Genomic DNA, 16688 nt, shown 5'->3' with positions numbered 1-16688 from the left:
CTTCTATGTTCATGAGATACTGATCTGTAGTTTTGTTTTCTTGTATCTGTCTAGGCTTGGTATTAAGGGAATACTGGTCTCACAGGATGAGCTGGGAAGCAATTCCTCTGCTTCTATATATAGTAATTTGTGACATTTTTTCTTAGTTTTATCTCTTCTTTTTTCTTTTTTCCTTGGTTAGCCTGGCTAAAGGCTTTACCTTTGATGGTAATTTTGCAAGGTACTAGGCTTGGTCTTTTACTCTCTACACTTGAAATCATTCACTCTACTCCTTCCTTGCTTGTATGGTTTCTGAAGGAAATTTGAATGTAATTCTTATCTTTTTTTCCTTTATAGGTCAGTTCTTCTAGCTTTTTTAAGGTTTTGTCTTTGATTTTCTGTAGTTTGAAAATGATAAACACCTAGGTGTATTTCTCTCTCTCACTCTCTCTCTCTTTTTTTTTTTGGCATTTATTCTGCTTGGTGTTCTCTTCGCTTCCTGAATCTGTGATTTGGCGTCTGACATTAACTTGAAGAAATTCTTAATCATTATTGTCGCAAGTATTTCTTGTGTCCTTTTTTCTTCTTTTGCCACTCCCATTATGTGTGTTAAACATTTTATAGCTATATAGTCCTTGGGTGGTGTTTTTTTCAGTCCTTGATACTTCTTTTGGGTTGAGAATTCTGGTTTTTAAAATTAAGATGTAACTGACACATAAACATTGTGTAAGTCTGTCTACAACGTACTGACTTAATACATTTATATATTGCATTACCACGATCACAGCATAGTTAACACCTCTATCATATCACATTATCATTTATTTGAGTAGTCTATCAATATGCCCTCTAGCACAGAACTTTCTTTTCCTCAGCCATATCCAATCTACGATGTCCGTCAAAGGCAGTCTTCATTTCTATTAGAGTTTGTTTATCTCTAGCAATTCTTTCTGATTCTTAGGATTTCTGTTTCTGTTTACACTGTCCGTTTGTGCATGCTGTCTACTCTACTCGTTAGACTCTCTAGCAAAATCAATCATAGCTGTTTTAGATTTCTGGTCTTATAACTCTTAACATTCCTGTCGTATCTGGTTCTGATGTTGGTGGGCTCTTCAAATTATTTTTTGCCCTTTGATAGGTCTTTTTCCTTTTTTTTCTTTGAGAGAGAGAGAACAAATGCACGCACATGCATGCGGGAGGGGCAGAGGAAGAGGGAGAGAGAGAATCTTTAAGCAGGTTCCATAACCAGTTCAGAGCCTAATGCAGGGCTCGATCTCACCACCCCGAGATTACGACCTGAGCTGAAATCAGGCACCCACCTTTGTGTATGTCTTGACACCAAATCTTAATCTCAAGATTCTGTCCTGACAGCAGAACATGGTGGACTGGGTAAAAGGAACTGCTGTAAACAAGCCTTCAGTAATGCAGTGATAAGGTCTAGGGGGAGGGAAAGGGCTCCAGAGTCCTGTAATTCTTAGTCTTTCAGTAAGTTTATGCCTCTGAACTGTGAACTTCACAAGTGGTTCTCATTGTTTTTCTTTCCTCCTTAGGTGGGACAGGTTGTCTAGAGTGGCCTGCAGTATGGTATTTTCCTTCCCCCCAGGTGCATGCTGATAATACTCCAGTAGGTCAGGCTCTGATTAACCAGACTGCCCTGAAGGCAGGCCTTGTTAATTGGACATATTTCCAAATGATTCCTTTCCCCCCTCTCCCTGCCAAAGCATGAGAGAATTTTTCTCTGATATTTACTATGGGGATTTGGTTGAGCTCCTGGAGGTAAACCTCACAGTACAGTGGGGGCACCATGATAACTGGGTCCCCTTGGCATTTTTCACTCTCAGACTTCACATGGAGCCTCCTACAATTGATCAGTTATAGCTCAGGTTTTTCTACCCCAGAACTGGTTCCTGCAGAGGTCTCCACTTTTCAGTCTTTGCTCTTCGGAAGCCAAGATATCCTGTATTTGTCTCTCTACTCTGGGAGGCAAGGATTTGCCCTGCATTCTCTCCTTTCTCACAGATCCAAAAAGAGCTTTTGATTTTTCAGTTGTGTTTATTTATTGTTAGGTTGGCATGGGGACTTCCAAGCTTCTTACATGTGGACAAGGAGGGAAACCAGAAGTATCTCAATTTTTTAAATAAATTAATGATAAAGAAAAGACAGAGTGCTGAACTCTTCTCAGGTTCCAACAACTTCTAAGTGTAACTCATTTACAAAGCAGTTTTGCTGAAGTCACATTTATATTAGGGCATTATGTTTTATATAATTAAAAAATTATTTGGTATAGCAAAATTTAAGGCTGAATTGATTTTAGAATCTGTATATTCCTTCACTGAGCTACCAGTGTGTGTGTGTGTGTGAGGGGAATGTATAGTGCAGTTATCCTTCCCTTTTCGATCCTAATTTATTTCCATGTACTTTTTAAACTCCAGGTCAATTTCTTTAGAGCCAATTCACCTAATAATCAATCCCTCATATACAGGTTGCTGAAAATTCAATTTCCTCTGTTTTGTTTATGTATGTATTATCTAATCAGTCTGCGGGATAATTTAAGAATTTTTTTAACCAATTTATATAAGGGAGCTCCCATTTTTTCTATCATTATATTTGAAGTATTCAATATATCATGGATTTTATTGATTTTTGAACACTTTAAAAACTTTGATTCTAGTCTTTAAAAGCCCTTTCTATAGAATTTTATGTTTCTAACAATATTTATCAATAGTATTCAAGATATAACAGTAACTTGCTAAACACGGTTATCTTGATAATATCACTAATATCCTTGCGCCTTATGCATAATCCAAAGATATGTCATGAATTAGATGTTCTAAATAATAACAAAACCTATACATTTATTTGATTTGGTAATAATCATCACTATGTCAGTCTACCCATTGTCTTGACTATATTTACAATTTTTTTAAAACTAAGTTTCCCTAACTTTATATTTTTAAGATTCTATTCATTCATTTGACAGAGAGAGAGAGACAATGAGAGAGGGAATGTAAGCAGGGGGAGTGGGAGGAGGAGAAGCAGGCTTCCTATTGAGCAGGGAGCCTGATGCAGAGCGCCGTCCCAGAACCCCGGGACCAGGATCCAAACCAAAGGCAGATGCTTAACATGGTTTTCATTTTAGTAAATGAAGGTCAAGAATTCCAAGTCTACTGTTAGAATGTCATCCTAGAAGTTAGTTAACATATCTCAGAGTCACAGCTAACCTGAGACTATTGTCTCTAATGCAAAAGGGTTTAATTTCTCATACTGCACAGACTCCGAAGATAAACAGAGATGTCTATTACAAGACATTAACAAGTACCTGCGAATCTCTTTCCCCACTCTGCTTGCTACTGACCCTTCAAAATTCAGGTCAAATGCTATTTCCCTCATGAAACCTTCCCAACCTCTCCTCCACGCTATCACATACACAAAGCACCATTTTAACACTTACAAAATTACAATAATTTTCCCAACAGGTTTTTCTTTTCCATTAGATCATGAGTATAAGGGCTAGAGAAAAAAAATCCCATGGCTCGTTATGGTTCTAGCATTTAGGCCAGTCACTGATATAGAGAAGGTTATTAAAAATAAAATGTTTAATAAATGAATAGATTTTTATATCACAGAATAAATTTTTAAGTTAAGGCTTTCGTTAATATTTCTCACACTATGGGGCGCCTGGGTGGCTCAGTGGGTTAAAGCACCTGCCTTTGGCTCGGGTCATGATCCCAGGGTCCTGGGATCAAGCCCCACAATCGGGCGCTCTGCTCAGCAGGGAGTCTGCTTCCTCCTCTCTCTCTGCCTGCCTCTCTGCCTACTTGTGATCTCTGTCTGTCAAATAAATAAATAAAATCTTAAAAAAAAATATTTCTCACACCATGACAACATTACTTAACAACTCAGGAAAATAGTGTGAAATTAGTGCTTAATGATTACGTTTCATGCAAGGTTTTAAACATTCCGTTTTCATCTTTTTAATCTAAGCTGCAAAGAATATATAAATATTTAAATACAACTGATGATGAATCAGCAGCATTTAGGACTATACAAAAGTTTTAATTTCATTTCCCTCTTTTGTATTCATCTTCCTCTTTTTTAAACTCCTTGGCTTCTACATGTAGACAGTTAAATTTAAAAACATTTATTTTTTTTAAAGGTATTATTCTTCACTATGCTTACACAGAATCTTTGAGAAATTAAACTCTTATTTGGAGCAGTAATACCCTTAATTTTAAAAAAATAGTTAAAATATTATAAAGTTGTGGCAAAACAGAGAGAATAGGCTAGGTCTGAGTACATCTGCCCATAGGTGGGGACATCCTGGCTGAGGGGAGTAGAGCTTGGGCCTGGGGCTGGCAACTTCACCCCCCAGGATCTCCAGAACTCACCATTCCCTACCACTGGTGTCCCTCAGATCCACTGTGAGAACATGGTACAGGTCTTAACCTAGACATTCTGGCCACTGACATTACCTACTACCTGGTCTGCAAAGGGATGCCATTCCATCAGGACCACAAGAGCTCCAAGAAGTGTTCATGGCCAAGACCAAAGGGGTTGCCCTCAACCAGTTATCGCCGAAGGAGCTATGGGCCATTAGCCCAGTGGGTCATTGTTCGTGGGCCACATGGGCTGCCTGTGGTACTACAGACACAGCATGGAGCAGTATACTGCCTTGAGTGGCACAGTGGGCTCTAGGGTCGACAGGCACATCAGCCCAGTGTGAGCACTGCTGCAGGCCCAGCAGGCCTAGAGCCCTCCCCACCCCCGATTCCAAATAAAGCGGGACCAAGAGGGAAAAAAATCGTAAAAGCTGTGCCATTTAGTAGACAAAAGGCAATAATTAAAAGGAGCTGTTAAGGAGGTACTACTTTTCCAATAATCTCAACCAATTAGGGAAAGGTACTTTCAGAAGTCCTAGGAACTTGCTTGTTATAAGAACAGATCACTTACAACCATCTAGTCTGGTGGAAACCAACTACTAACTGTATCACCTTCTTTTGCTTGGCTACAGTTTTTAAGGAAAATACAAAGTTCCAGGTATATTTGTACTACAGACTTTCTATTCCTAGAGACCTATTGAATGTGTTGGTGTGAGAAGTGAAGAATATGCAAGGAAATAAAACTTTTATTTTGTGCTTTGTCTGAGGACAAAGATAGATTTCATAAATCAAACTCTCATGCTTTCCCAAAGAGAAGATGAGCTAGAATACAGGAGCCGTTGTATCTCCTGTCTTCTTGTGGTGTCCACAGAGACTAATAATGGGGCGCTACAATAAATCTACGTCCAGGCAAGTATGTAACTGTCTGAATTTACTCTTAAACAAATGTCACTTTGGGTGATTTGTAGTCTCTATTCCTGCCACTGATATAAACCAGAAAGTGGTGAACTTTTTCCATAAAGAGCCAAATAGTAAATATTTGAGACTCTGCCAGCCACACAAAGTCTCTTTTCTTAGCTCATAGACTCTACAAAAACAGAATTGCAGGTAAGATTTTACTCAGAAACTGACTCCCCATACAGATACCTTTAAGAGAGGTACCTCTAAGATTATTCAATGTCAACCATGCTTTTGAGGAAAGGGTCAGAATGGGGCAGCAGGCAGGAGAGTATAAAAAACAGTTTGGGGATATCAATAATATTGAAGCTCCATGAATAGCCACTTTTAATACTCTAAGAATATTACCATAAAAAAGAATCAGAAGATGCCATTCTCTGGCAGTCCGGTAGAACTTTTTCTTTAAACCGGAAAGCAGTTTTTAAAAACTTAGTTATTATTATAAAGTATGTATAAAAATAATTTTAAAATCTACAATAGAAAGTAAAAGTGCTGAATTATTTCAGCTCCAACGTCTCTTCCAATTAAGAGATTATAACTTAAGGGGCGCCTGGGTGGCTCAGTGGGTTAAGCCGCTGCCTTCGGCTCAGGTCATGATCTCAGAGTCCTGGGATCGAGTCCCGAATCGGGCTCTCTGCTCAGCAGGGAGCCTGCTTCCTCCTCTCTCTCTCTGCCTGCCTCTCTGCCTACTTGTAATCTCTCTCTGTCAAATAAATAAATAAAATCTTTAAAAAAAAAAGAGATTATAACTTAAAAAAATTTTGGGGGGGGGATTTAAATAAAGCATTTGAGAAACTCTGGTGGGTAAGTTGCATGATGTAAAGAATGTTTTCAGTAGCCAGACACTAAATCCTGAAATCTTTAAGAAATCAGCCTGAGCCTAAGTGAAAGATGAATTTCAAAGAAGTTGCAACTAGTTCTTAAAAAAAAAAAAAAGGGGGGGGGGAGACTTCCTTCCTTTTTGACTCATCTCTAAATTTAAAACTAAGTCCAACCACAATCAATGTAGGTTCACTCTTGGTATCTCATGTCCTACACCAAAGCAAACACTGAAAAGCATTTAAACCAGTTCAGCAAACATCGGAAAGGATGCTGAACTTACTGCAAAAGACATCTTGAATTTACTTTCTAAATCAGGAAAAAATGTGAATGCCAAAGTTGATATCCCTTTTCTCCCAGGAGTCTGAGTTTAACAAAGTCTAATAAAAATTAAAATGTATGTTATTACATCTTCATTTATGAATTTAAATAATATGACAAATGATGTAATTTCAGAGACTAAAAACCAGGACAATTAAGAAAGATCAAGGCCATAGGGACAGTGTCCCACAAGCTGAGATAATGAACAAAATAATATTCTCAAGTCTGTGACTAAATGTGTATATTCCTGTATTCTGATAACCAAAACCCTCAAAAAAAACCTATAAAAATTAGAGGTAAACAAACCTAATTCACTCATTTTAGTATTTCCATTTGTTTTGTATGCCGAATCTGCAAGAGAGATAGCAAGAAAATGATTAGAGCTTAAAAGGAAATGCATCATATGGTACTTTACCACAGGTTCATCATCAAAACCTTAACAGATCTTTATCATTATAATACTTAAAATAACAGTTATCCATCCATCAAAAATACCCCCCCAAAAATGCAAACCATCCTAACTTTTTCTTAAAGAAAAGGACTGAGAAGTAAAAACCCAATGGGAAGATAAATAAGGTTCTTTTTTAGTTCCCATGATAAAGCACCCTTATTGACTAATAAACTCTGAAAATGAAGAAGTAAACTGCTTGGAATAACTTTACTGGTTTTCTTTCATAGTCATGAAATCAACTTAAGGGCAACATTTTTAGAGGTCTTAGTCAAAAAGAAATAAAAATGAGGCAGAAAAATTTTATAGCCCTGAGCTATAAAGCCTCAGTCTTGATTTTTTTAGTAGCCCTCTGCTGGGAAGAATAAAAAGTTCCCAATCCTAGTTTAAAATCATCATGCTAACAAAAAGAATCATAGCAACATATAAGAACAAACTCTTAAAAAGAATGAGGAAGCCCTTTATATATGTAAATGGAAAGTAAGTAAAAATAAAAACAGACAATAGGAAGGTGCATAAGAGTATTCACTGGGCTAACATTTGTGTTAAGAAGGGAGGAAAATATCATTAATATATGAATTTCCTTGTATCTTCATAAAATATCTCTAAAAAAGACCCAAGAAACTGAAGACATTGGTTGCCTCTGATGAGGAGACTTAGTAGTAAAGGGCAGAGAAGGTAGGGAGACTTTTCATCGTGTATTTTACTAACTTTAAAATTTTGAACCATATGAATACACATACTAACCTATTTAAAAATAAAACTACATTTATAAAACAGTTAAACCAACAGACAAAATAATCTCTTACCAGATCTTGGACTTCTTAGAGGGGGTCTACGCAGGCTGATTATAGGATCTTCACTCATCACTAATATAGAAGAAAACACATTTAAAAAAATATGAAATGTCAAACATACAAATTTATTATACAATCATCTATTTATTTCACAAAGGTTTTTCTGAGCCTTTCATTAAGTATGGGAATATAATAGTGAACTACAGACAAGTTTCCTGCCATAAAAACTTTATGAACATGATGGAAAAATAAGCAGTTTTTCTGAACAGACCACAGTTATATAAAAAGAAAAGAATACCAAATAAGAAGAGTTCAAACTCTGTACCTGTTCTAAATTAATATAATTGATGTTTACCATGACTTACAAAAACAGGACGACAAACGATGTAGTTGTCTTTATTAGGCTGCTTTAGAAGGTGGCCCCTTGGTTTAGGTCTTTAGTCTTCTTTTTTTTTTTCTTTTAGTCTTTTTTTTTTTTAGATTTAAAGATTTATTTATTTATTTGAGAGAGGAGGAGGGAGAGAGCATGCATGTGTGCAAATGAGGGAAGGGACAGAGGGAGCGAATCTTTAAGCAGACTCCCTGCTGAGCCAGAAGCCCTATACGGGGCTTGATCTCACCACACAAGAGATCATGACCCAAGCTAAAACCAAGATTGGACGCTTAACTGACTGAGCCACCCAGGTGCCCCTCAAAGCATTTTCCCAAGAGAGTTTATAATCTTAACATAGTAACATAGGCATTAAATATAAAGGGTATGTTTATTTGGCCGAAGGCAGCGGCTTAACCCACTGAGCCACCCAGGTGCCCCTGGGGTATGTTTATTTGGAACTAAACTTGAACCTTATTTTAAACAGAATAAATTATAAAGCATAATCTTTTTTTAAAAAAGATTTATTTATTTATTTGAGAGAGAGAAAGTATGTGCATGCATAGGAGGGGGAGCAGAGGAAGAGGGAGAGACTCTGAAACAGACTCCACGCTGAGTGCGGAGGCTGATGGGGGGGGGCTCAATCCCAAGACCCTGAGATCATGACCTGAGCTAAAATCAAGCTCAGGTCATGAGTCTGACGCTCAACTGACTGAGCCACCCAGGCACCCCAAAGCATTATCTTATCAGAGCAATGGATAAGGAAACAAGTCAAGATATGAGTTAAAAAAAAAAAGAAAAAAAAGGTCAGGGATGGTCAATTTCATAGTTACCATTATTTATGGTTGTGGGACTTTCCTGATATCAAAAAAAGCAAACTGAAAATAAATGGAACTAAAAACCAAAGGATACTAAACATTAATAACTGAACTAAATCCTTTCCCCTGCTTTTTAAAATAGTTCAGTTTTTTTAAAACTCAAGTAGACTATCAATGTAGCCCACTTCTATGTTACAATGATACTAAGACACAAATATTCTTAAACTTCAATATCTCTGAAATTGAGAAACACACAGCATTGAAAAACAATGCTGTGTGAATCTTACAACTGATGACATTTTAGATTTGGTGAAATACTGACCATATCATATCATGATTTTATCATCCAGACTATATAATCCATTTTATTTTACTTTTTAATTTTTTTATTAAGTAGGCACATGCCCAGCATGGGGCTTAAATTCAAAACCCTTAGATCAAGAGTCTCATGCTTTACTGACTGAGCCAGCTAGGCACCCCCCAGTTAGTCCATTTTAAATGGAAAGTAGTGCGACATATTCATGCAAGATACACTTAATGAACTTCACTGAGATGCTAATTGTTACAGAGGAGAGTGACAATGAGGTACTTGGGGGAAAATGAAAAGGCTTTGGAGAAGACAAACCTGAGCATGAATTTTGGTTCCATCATACATTATGTAATTGTAGGGAAGAGTCTTAGCTTCTCTGAGCTCCCTATAAAATGGGTCCATCTACCCCGCAGAGTTATGTGAATGAATGACCCTATGCAAAGTGGCTGGTAATTAGTATCCATCCCATTTTTTCTTGACATATGCCTGTATGGTTTAATCCAAGAAACAATCTATAGAGAAGATTCGCTGAACCTCTGAGTTAAGTTATGATTTGGGATCCTTGATGAACCAGGCTACAATGTGTACATACAAAGAAACTGGCAGATAAGGCAAAAAACAAAATCACTTTTCTTACCTGGAATTTCTGGTGTTCTCTGGATAGTTTTCTTTGGGACTGTCTGGCTTAAAATAGTTTGTGAAGATGGTTCATCCTCTAAAAACAGACATGACATTTGTCAATATTCAGAACATATGACGTGGGTAGAGATTATGCAATATATAAGCAGAAATGCAAGTAATTCATTTCTTTAGAAATGTGTAATTAGATCTCCCAAAACAAAGGAATTCGAGTATAACTACTCTTTAACGCAGCATAAAAATCAACTATTCAGCTCTGATGCTTTACAAAAAAGGTATATTAATTTAGAAATGTAAGATGGGCCAGAGTTTCAGAAATGATGTGGAAGAAAGCAGAAGTGTGAAGAATGTTTAGATCCTCATAGACTAATATAGAAATAAATCCTTTATGTATTAAAAGATGTTAGCTTGTACAACTGCACTAGGCTCTGTGGCAGAGTCAATACAATGTAACCTATTTATTGCGGGCCCGGTGCAAAGCGGTATTCAGATATTGAAGGAGATAAAATTAACTTCAAAGATGATGGGATCTTTGTCTTCAGGAAGTTTCTAATCTTGAGAGAGAGATAAAACTAAGCGGGCTAAACTGTCTTGAGTAGCTCCACCCGACAACAGCTTACATCTCTTTAACGTAAAGTTTTCAAAATCAACGCATCTTCAAATGTGTCCGCACTTTTTGCATCAGCAGGTACAGGCGTTGTCTAGTACTCCGCTCTGAGCTGACGATCCACCTCCTCTTCGTATCTGGCAACGGGCTACCACTAACTATGTAATTCCATTGTGATTCAAACCCCGGGCATTTTAGCTCATAGGTGCCTTACTGGGGGCCAACACCAACTTCACCTGTGACTCAGTGTGGGTAGGAGAAGACGGCTTAAGGGAGTTGCTTCCCCTGTGACTTACCTAAAACCACACACTCGCTTTGCCAACATCCTTTCTGCCCATGTAGAGGAAAACTAATTAAGAATTTCGTTTTGGGCGCCTGGGTGGCTCAGTGGGTTAAGCCGCTGCCTTCGGCTCAGGTCATGATCTCAGGGTCCTGGGATCGAGGCCCGCATCGGGCTCTCTGCTCAGCAGGGAGCCTGCTTCCTCCTCTCTCTCTGCCTGCCTCTCTGCCTGCTTGTGATCTCTGTCAAATAAATAAATAAAATCTTTAAAAAAAAAAATTTCGTTTTGTCGAGCTACTTAACCAATGAGATCACATCGATGGCCCCCAACGCGGTGCATTTTTGCAGAGACCACCATACTTGAGAAAGAGTTCAAGTTTAGCAGGCATCAGGGATCTAGTGCCGTAGAACTGCCTTAACCCACCTCGGTGTAAATATGGGTGTGTGTGTGTGTCCAGTCCATTCACCCACTGCGCTATCCCTCGAAACGCCCACGGACCAAATTTCCCCCCTCTCTCCCCCGACCCGGGTGGCGATGGGAAAGGACTGGAGGGTTACATCAGCACCCTAACTCTCGGCTGGGGACTTGTGGCCTCTGAGAGTTAGAGGAAATGGAAGTGGCCTTGGTAGCAACATCCGCAGGACAGAGGGGACCGAAGTGAAACCGAGCCCGAAGTGCTCCGCTGCCCCGCCCGCTCCCCAACCCGCCGTGCGCCCGTGAAGGCCTGCGGGAAAGAGGCGATTCGGAGCCCCCAAGGTGATGCCCAGGGATGCGCGCAGCTGCCCGCTCAGGTCGCTCCGCCCGACCGCCTTTCCAAGCCTCCCGCCGTCGCCTCTTCCCCGCCTGCGGTCGGGGCGGACCCCGCGTGGGGGCGCCCGCCCATCCGCGCCGCGGAGCCACCGGAGCCCGGGCGGGGATCAGCTGCGCGGGGACGCCCGCCCGCCCGCCCGGCACGCGCACCCCCGCCGCTCGCACCCGCGCGCTGCGCTCGCTCCCCGGCTCGCGGCTGAGACTGTTCCCTCCGGCGGCCTCACCTTCGGAGGAATGAGAGTCCCGTAACCCTCTCCTGGTGGTAACCGGAGACGGCTGGAGCAGGGGCCGCTGTGACTGCTGCTGCTGCTGGCGGACAGTCCTTCGCGTGTTCATCTCCTCGGCTCCCTGGCGGCGCGGCTGCCTCCGCGGCCGAGACCGAAGGTAGTAGGCGCTTTCTCTCACTTCCTCTTTTGCAGAATCAGGCCGGAACTCTTCTAGCGGGACTCGTCTTCTCGCCGGGGACTTTTCTTTGGCCGCCCGGGGCTCGAAGTCGCCGTACACTTCTGGCGGCTCCTCTGAGAACCTCACTTCCCGCCGGCCGTGGCGCGACGGCGAAGGAGTTCCGTACGCAGGCGCGTCACTGCCACCGCCATTTTGAGGGGCGAGCCGGCGTCTCCCCTCCCGTAGGGGGGCCCGGGGTGTGACGTAGATCCCCCACCCTTCCCTCCCCGGCTCCGCCCGCCGCCCGTCGCCCGCCATAGTTGTTGACGTAGCTTGAGTCGATCGCGAAGGTGCTTTGGGGGGTCCGTAGATCGTCCTGTCGTTGGTGGCGACGACTTCGCGTCGTGTTGGGCGGTGGTCGCGGTGGTCAGGGAGGCAGTTGAGAGTCGCCGGGGCCGCCGCCTGCGTCGTCGCTGCTGTGCTGCAAACCCGCCTCTGGGCCCATGGTGTGTCCTGAGGGCTGTGGGAGAGGCAGAGCCTGTGCCGGGTCAGCTGTTGCGGGTCACTCCCGCCTCCTGGCTGAAGGCACCAAAGAGGAGGAGAGGGAGGACGACGTCGCTGTCCTTGGCCTTGGGGGAGGGAGGGAGGGGACGACGACGAAGGGACAACTGGCCGGGCAGATTGCCTTTCCTGAACCCAGCTGCTCGTGGCGAGTGTTCCCCGCACGCGGGAGACGCCGGTCCTGGCGCCGGGTTCGGAATGTCTGGGAAAGGCCGAGCGAAAGTCGGGGGCAGAAGTTTCTGTCCTCGCTCCCAGGCTGTTGCGCAGTTTTCCTGGAACGATTTTGAGCGACTGCTACCTTCGCCGTGCCTTTCCAGGTGTTTCTGGGAGGAGTAATGGTTTAAGGATACGTCGGCAAGTGCCGTCTTTTCTTGGAAAAATTTTCAGTTTTGAGCTCCTTAAGAAGGCAGCGAGTTTTAAAGTTTAAGTTACCTGTTCAGAGTCCAAAATCGTGTCTGCAGGCGCACACACACTCGGGTGGATTTCCATTTGCAGAATTTATGCAGTCGTCTTTCTGGCTTTCCTATGAAGGCTCTGTTCCGGTAGCACTGTTCAGAAACCCAAGTGGTGCCGCGTTATGGACATTGAGAAATAAATACTCAGATTCAGTAAGAGCAATAGAATTGTAACTTGTGATCCGTTGTTGTTCTTTTGATTCTGGGTATGATGTGATCTACTGAACTTGGCTAGGGTTTCCTGTATTTAGTTTACCGAGTAAGAGAACGTGGTAAGAGTTAACTTGATTCCCCTCTCTGTACCATGTTTACAGACGCGGGTAATCTGCAGATATTTAGCCAAATTTAGACATAGAGAAGATCAGTATTTGGGAGAAAGAGTAATGTTACTTCATACATATACACTTGTCTTCTTAGAGGGCTTTCCAGAATTGGTTTTAGTGAGTAAAGAAATTATCTAATTTCAGGGGCCGCTGCTTGGCTCAGTGGGTTAAGCCTCTGCCTTCGGCTCAGGTCATAATCCCAGGGTCCTGAGATCGAGTCCCACATCAGGCTCTCTCTTCAGCAGGGAGCCTGCTTCCCCTCTCTGCCTGTCCCTCAGCCTACTTGTGATCTCTCAAGTAATAAGTACATAAAATCTTTTTTACAAAATTGTAATTTCGGGCACCAGTTACAATGAATGATTCTGAAAACTGAAGATGTTTGTTTCAAGTATTTTAAATTACCTTAGAATGCTTTTCACCGACTCAGTTGCTTTACTGGGTAAAAAGTTCAATTTAATCTTCAGGTGTTATTATGTTTTCACTAATAGTTCATAAGTTTCGGCTTCAGACCTGGTTACATGCTTTAGAGTTACCTAGATTTTAGCCTGTCAGGAGCTTAGTTTAGTTTTGTTTACAATATACAACATAGCCAAAGAAATTGGAGGAAGAGTAACAAAGGAGGTGCTACTTATTTTTTAACCTTTTTAAGGGAAAATTAGAAGTGTATTCTCCTTTGTCAGCTTGGATAAAATGATACAGTATTTAGAAAATTTGTGGGACTTAATTCTTTGATAAAATGATGAAAAAATTGATACTTGGTAATACTTGGCTTTTATTTAAGTAATGATTTCTCTGTAAGGTGCCTATTATATTGCTCATTATTAACATAATAAAAGTATAATTTAATTAAGTAATATAAAACTTTATAGTATTAATATACAAAATTCATATTATGAACATTGATGCATAGTAAGTACCTCTTTCAAACACTTACCAGTACAGTTTCTATGTAGGAACTCGGACACAGCCTTTTAAACTTAGGTTTGGGGCCATACTAAGAAAGAAAGGATGAGAGATTCTAGGTGTTACTGAACAATCAAAGAAAATGATCTTCATATTATTGAATAATCAGTACTGTGTTACACTAGATGCTTGTAAAGACTTAGGAAAGAAACTAATGGCTTTGGCTTTCCAAAAAAACAAATAGGGAATCATAAAGTCACAGATATGGTAACTTTGATGATAACACATATATTTGCTTGGGATTTTCTCTCTTTTGTTTAGGTAACATACACATTCCTAGCTCTGCCATACCTGCCTCCCACACCTAGCAACCTTACAAATACCAGCCTTCGTCACTAACTGTGAGGTAGAGCTAAGCTCTTGTCAAACCAGATTTGTTGGTGTAGATATTTTCCAAACCACAAGGCTGGCCCATAAGAAGTGACATTAGAGGCAGTAGATTCATAGCCAATAGTGTAAGGGACTTGCTGGGTCACTGATCCCAAGATGGAGCCTGAGCTCTGGAGGTTAGACAGTTACTTCGGAATTTGAGATATATAGAGGAATTCAGTGGATCACAGGAAAAAACAGGTAAGAGAAGAAATGATTATAACAAAGAATTTAATTTACATATTTATCAAACATCCATATTGTCACAGAATAGATGTTTGGTAAATGTATGGGTTAAATTAATGTGTATTCTTTATTTTTAGGGAATTTGCCATTTATTTGGAGAAAGACATACACAAAAAATTAAAATTCAGATTAAATGACTGACATCAATTTATATACCTAGCTCTCATGCCTAGGTCTAGAAGTCTAGTGTTGTTGACACTGGATTTCTAAAGCAGCTGTTCTAAAAGAAACATTTAAAAATAATATAATTTTTGTACCAGAGTGTTTTGTTTAGGGTAAGCAGAAATCCAGTTATTTTCTGAGAAAGCATCTATCAGTTCTTTGTGCATAATCACATTTCTGGTCAGTAGGGAAAGAACTTTGTATCTTAAAACAGCAACATTGTTACAAGTTAAAGATTAAAACATTAAGAAAGTAAACTAAAGAAATAGTAGTTTACTCCATTCATTCCCCATTCTCACAAGTAAAAGGAAAAATATTTTAAAGACTGTTAATACAAATGAAAGTGTCTAGCTGGAAATGTTATACTGAAATTTAAAAAAGTTGAAGTAAGGGATATAATACTTATTCTTTGTTGAATTAGAAATTGCAGCATCTAGGAATGTTCCCAAATCACAGTGTTTCTGTGATTTCCGCAGAAAGAATGAGAGATGAAGGCACCCCAAATCACCACTACATGAAGAATCATTAACCAAATAAATACTTGAGCTTCTGCTCTGTACTAGACAAACCCAGCTCTAGGTTCTGGGGATAAAGCAGTGAAATACAACCAACCCTGCGATGGAATTTATAGTCTGTGGGAGATAAAAATCAAAGTAAGTAAAATAGTGTCTTGGTCAGAAATGTTATGAGGAAAAAATAAGGAAGAGTGAGCTTTAGGAGGGATTTTTTCTGCGTTGTTTTGGTGTTGATCAGGAACAGGAATTTTAGACTTCCTTGGCTGCCCCTGGCTGATCATGTGTTCTAGCGTAAATTCCTTGCTGTCTCTCAATCTTAACATTTATATAATTAATCAAGATAATAGCTATTTTTAAAAATTTACTACTGTTATTTAGCAAATACCGTTACGTTCGTTAATTAGCACGTTTGCTCACTATAACCTTATGAGGTATGTATGTAAGAGCCTTGCCCCCATTTGACACAAGCAAACTGAGGTTTGGATTAAGCAACTCGTTTGCGGACACACACCTAGCAGAGGTTCCAAATCACGTCTGCCTGGTGCTTGCCATTACTGGGGAGTGCTCCTCACAGAGTTGGTGCCATGGGTTGTTCCAGCCTGTAAATTTATAAGGGCTAGAGTCTGTGCTCGTCTTGCAGAGATGGGTGCCTTCCTGTGGGATTGCAGGGGCGCTGGTCCCGGGCGGCTCTGTGGGGCGCACTCGCCACACCTCTGGCCCGGGCTTGGGCGGGTGGGAGGAGAATGGAGGAAGGGGGGAGCGTCCTGAGAAGGCGGAGGGGCGGGCCGACTACCAGTCCCAGCATTCCGCGGGCTCCTCCCCTCCCCTCGGAGGTCGTGTCACGTGGACAGGGGCTGGGAAGACGTTCCGATCGGCCGCGTCCAAGCAGGGGTGCAGCCCGGCGGCGTCGTGGAGCGGAAAGAACACCCGAAGGGCTCCCCTGATGTTGACAGTTCACAGTTTAAGACCCAGCTAGAATTTGTAAGTAAGTAAAATGTACATACAACTTTTCCGTGTGCTAATATTTGATCTGATATCTCCTTTGGAGAGATTTTTCTGAAATAATCCCTCCCCACCCCCACCCCGTACTGCAAAAAAACCTTAAGCGGAGCAGTTTGGGGGCATATTTTTGTTTTGGAGTAAAGAGGAATCAGATCTTACAAACATTAAACAAA

At 41.0% G+C, this 16688-nt stretch overlaps 2 protein-coding genes across 5 annotated transcripts in view; one reads left to right on the top strand and one right to left on the bottom strand.

Annotated features, from left to right (window-relative positions):
- Positions 1 to 12296, bottom strand: part of TOR1AIP1 (torsin 1A interacting protein 1) — a 40316-nt gene extending 28020 nt beyond the window's left edge. For both annotated transcript variants that reach the window (XM_044267204.1, XM_044267205.1), the window contains exons 1-4: positions 11760 to 12296; positions 9836 to 9913; positions 7713 to 7772; positions 6762 to 6806 (exon numbers count right to left, since the gene is read on the bottom strand). In XM_044267204.1, the coding sequence (XP_044123139.1) occupies positions 6762 to 6806; positions 7713 to 7772; positions 9836 to 9913; positions 11760 to 12237 (661 nt within the window). In that variant the 5' untranslated portion in view covers positions 12238 to 12296. The remainder of the gene's footprint in view (positions 1 to 6761; positions 6807 to 7712; positions 7773 to 9835; positions 9914 to 11759) is intronic.
- Positions 11847 to 16688, top strand: part of LOC122918577 (torsin-1A-interacting protein 2-like) — a 41610-nt gene continuing 36768 nt past the window's right edge. Inside the window, exon 1 of one of the 3 annotated variants that reach the window (XM_044267210.1) lies at positions 11847 to 11919. The gene's annotated coding sequence lies outside the window, so the exon portion shown is untranslated. Of the gene's footprint in view, positions 11920 to 16416; positions 16499 to 16688 lie in introns of those variants that run through there. The other 2 variants (XM_044267208.1, XM_044267209.1) reach the window with 2 other exon arrangements.

This window comes from Neovison vison, chromosome 10 (genome assembly GCF_020171115.1).
Source record: "Neovison vison isolate M4711 chromosome 10, ASM_NN_V1, whole genome shotgun sequence".
NCBI lineage: Eukaryota > Metazoa > Chordata > Mammalia > Carnivora > Mustelidae > Neogale > Neogale vison.
Note: the sequence above shows the minus strand (reverse complement) of the source record. Positions and strands in the feature narration are given on the sequence as shown.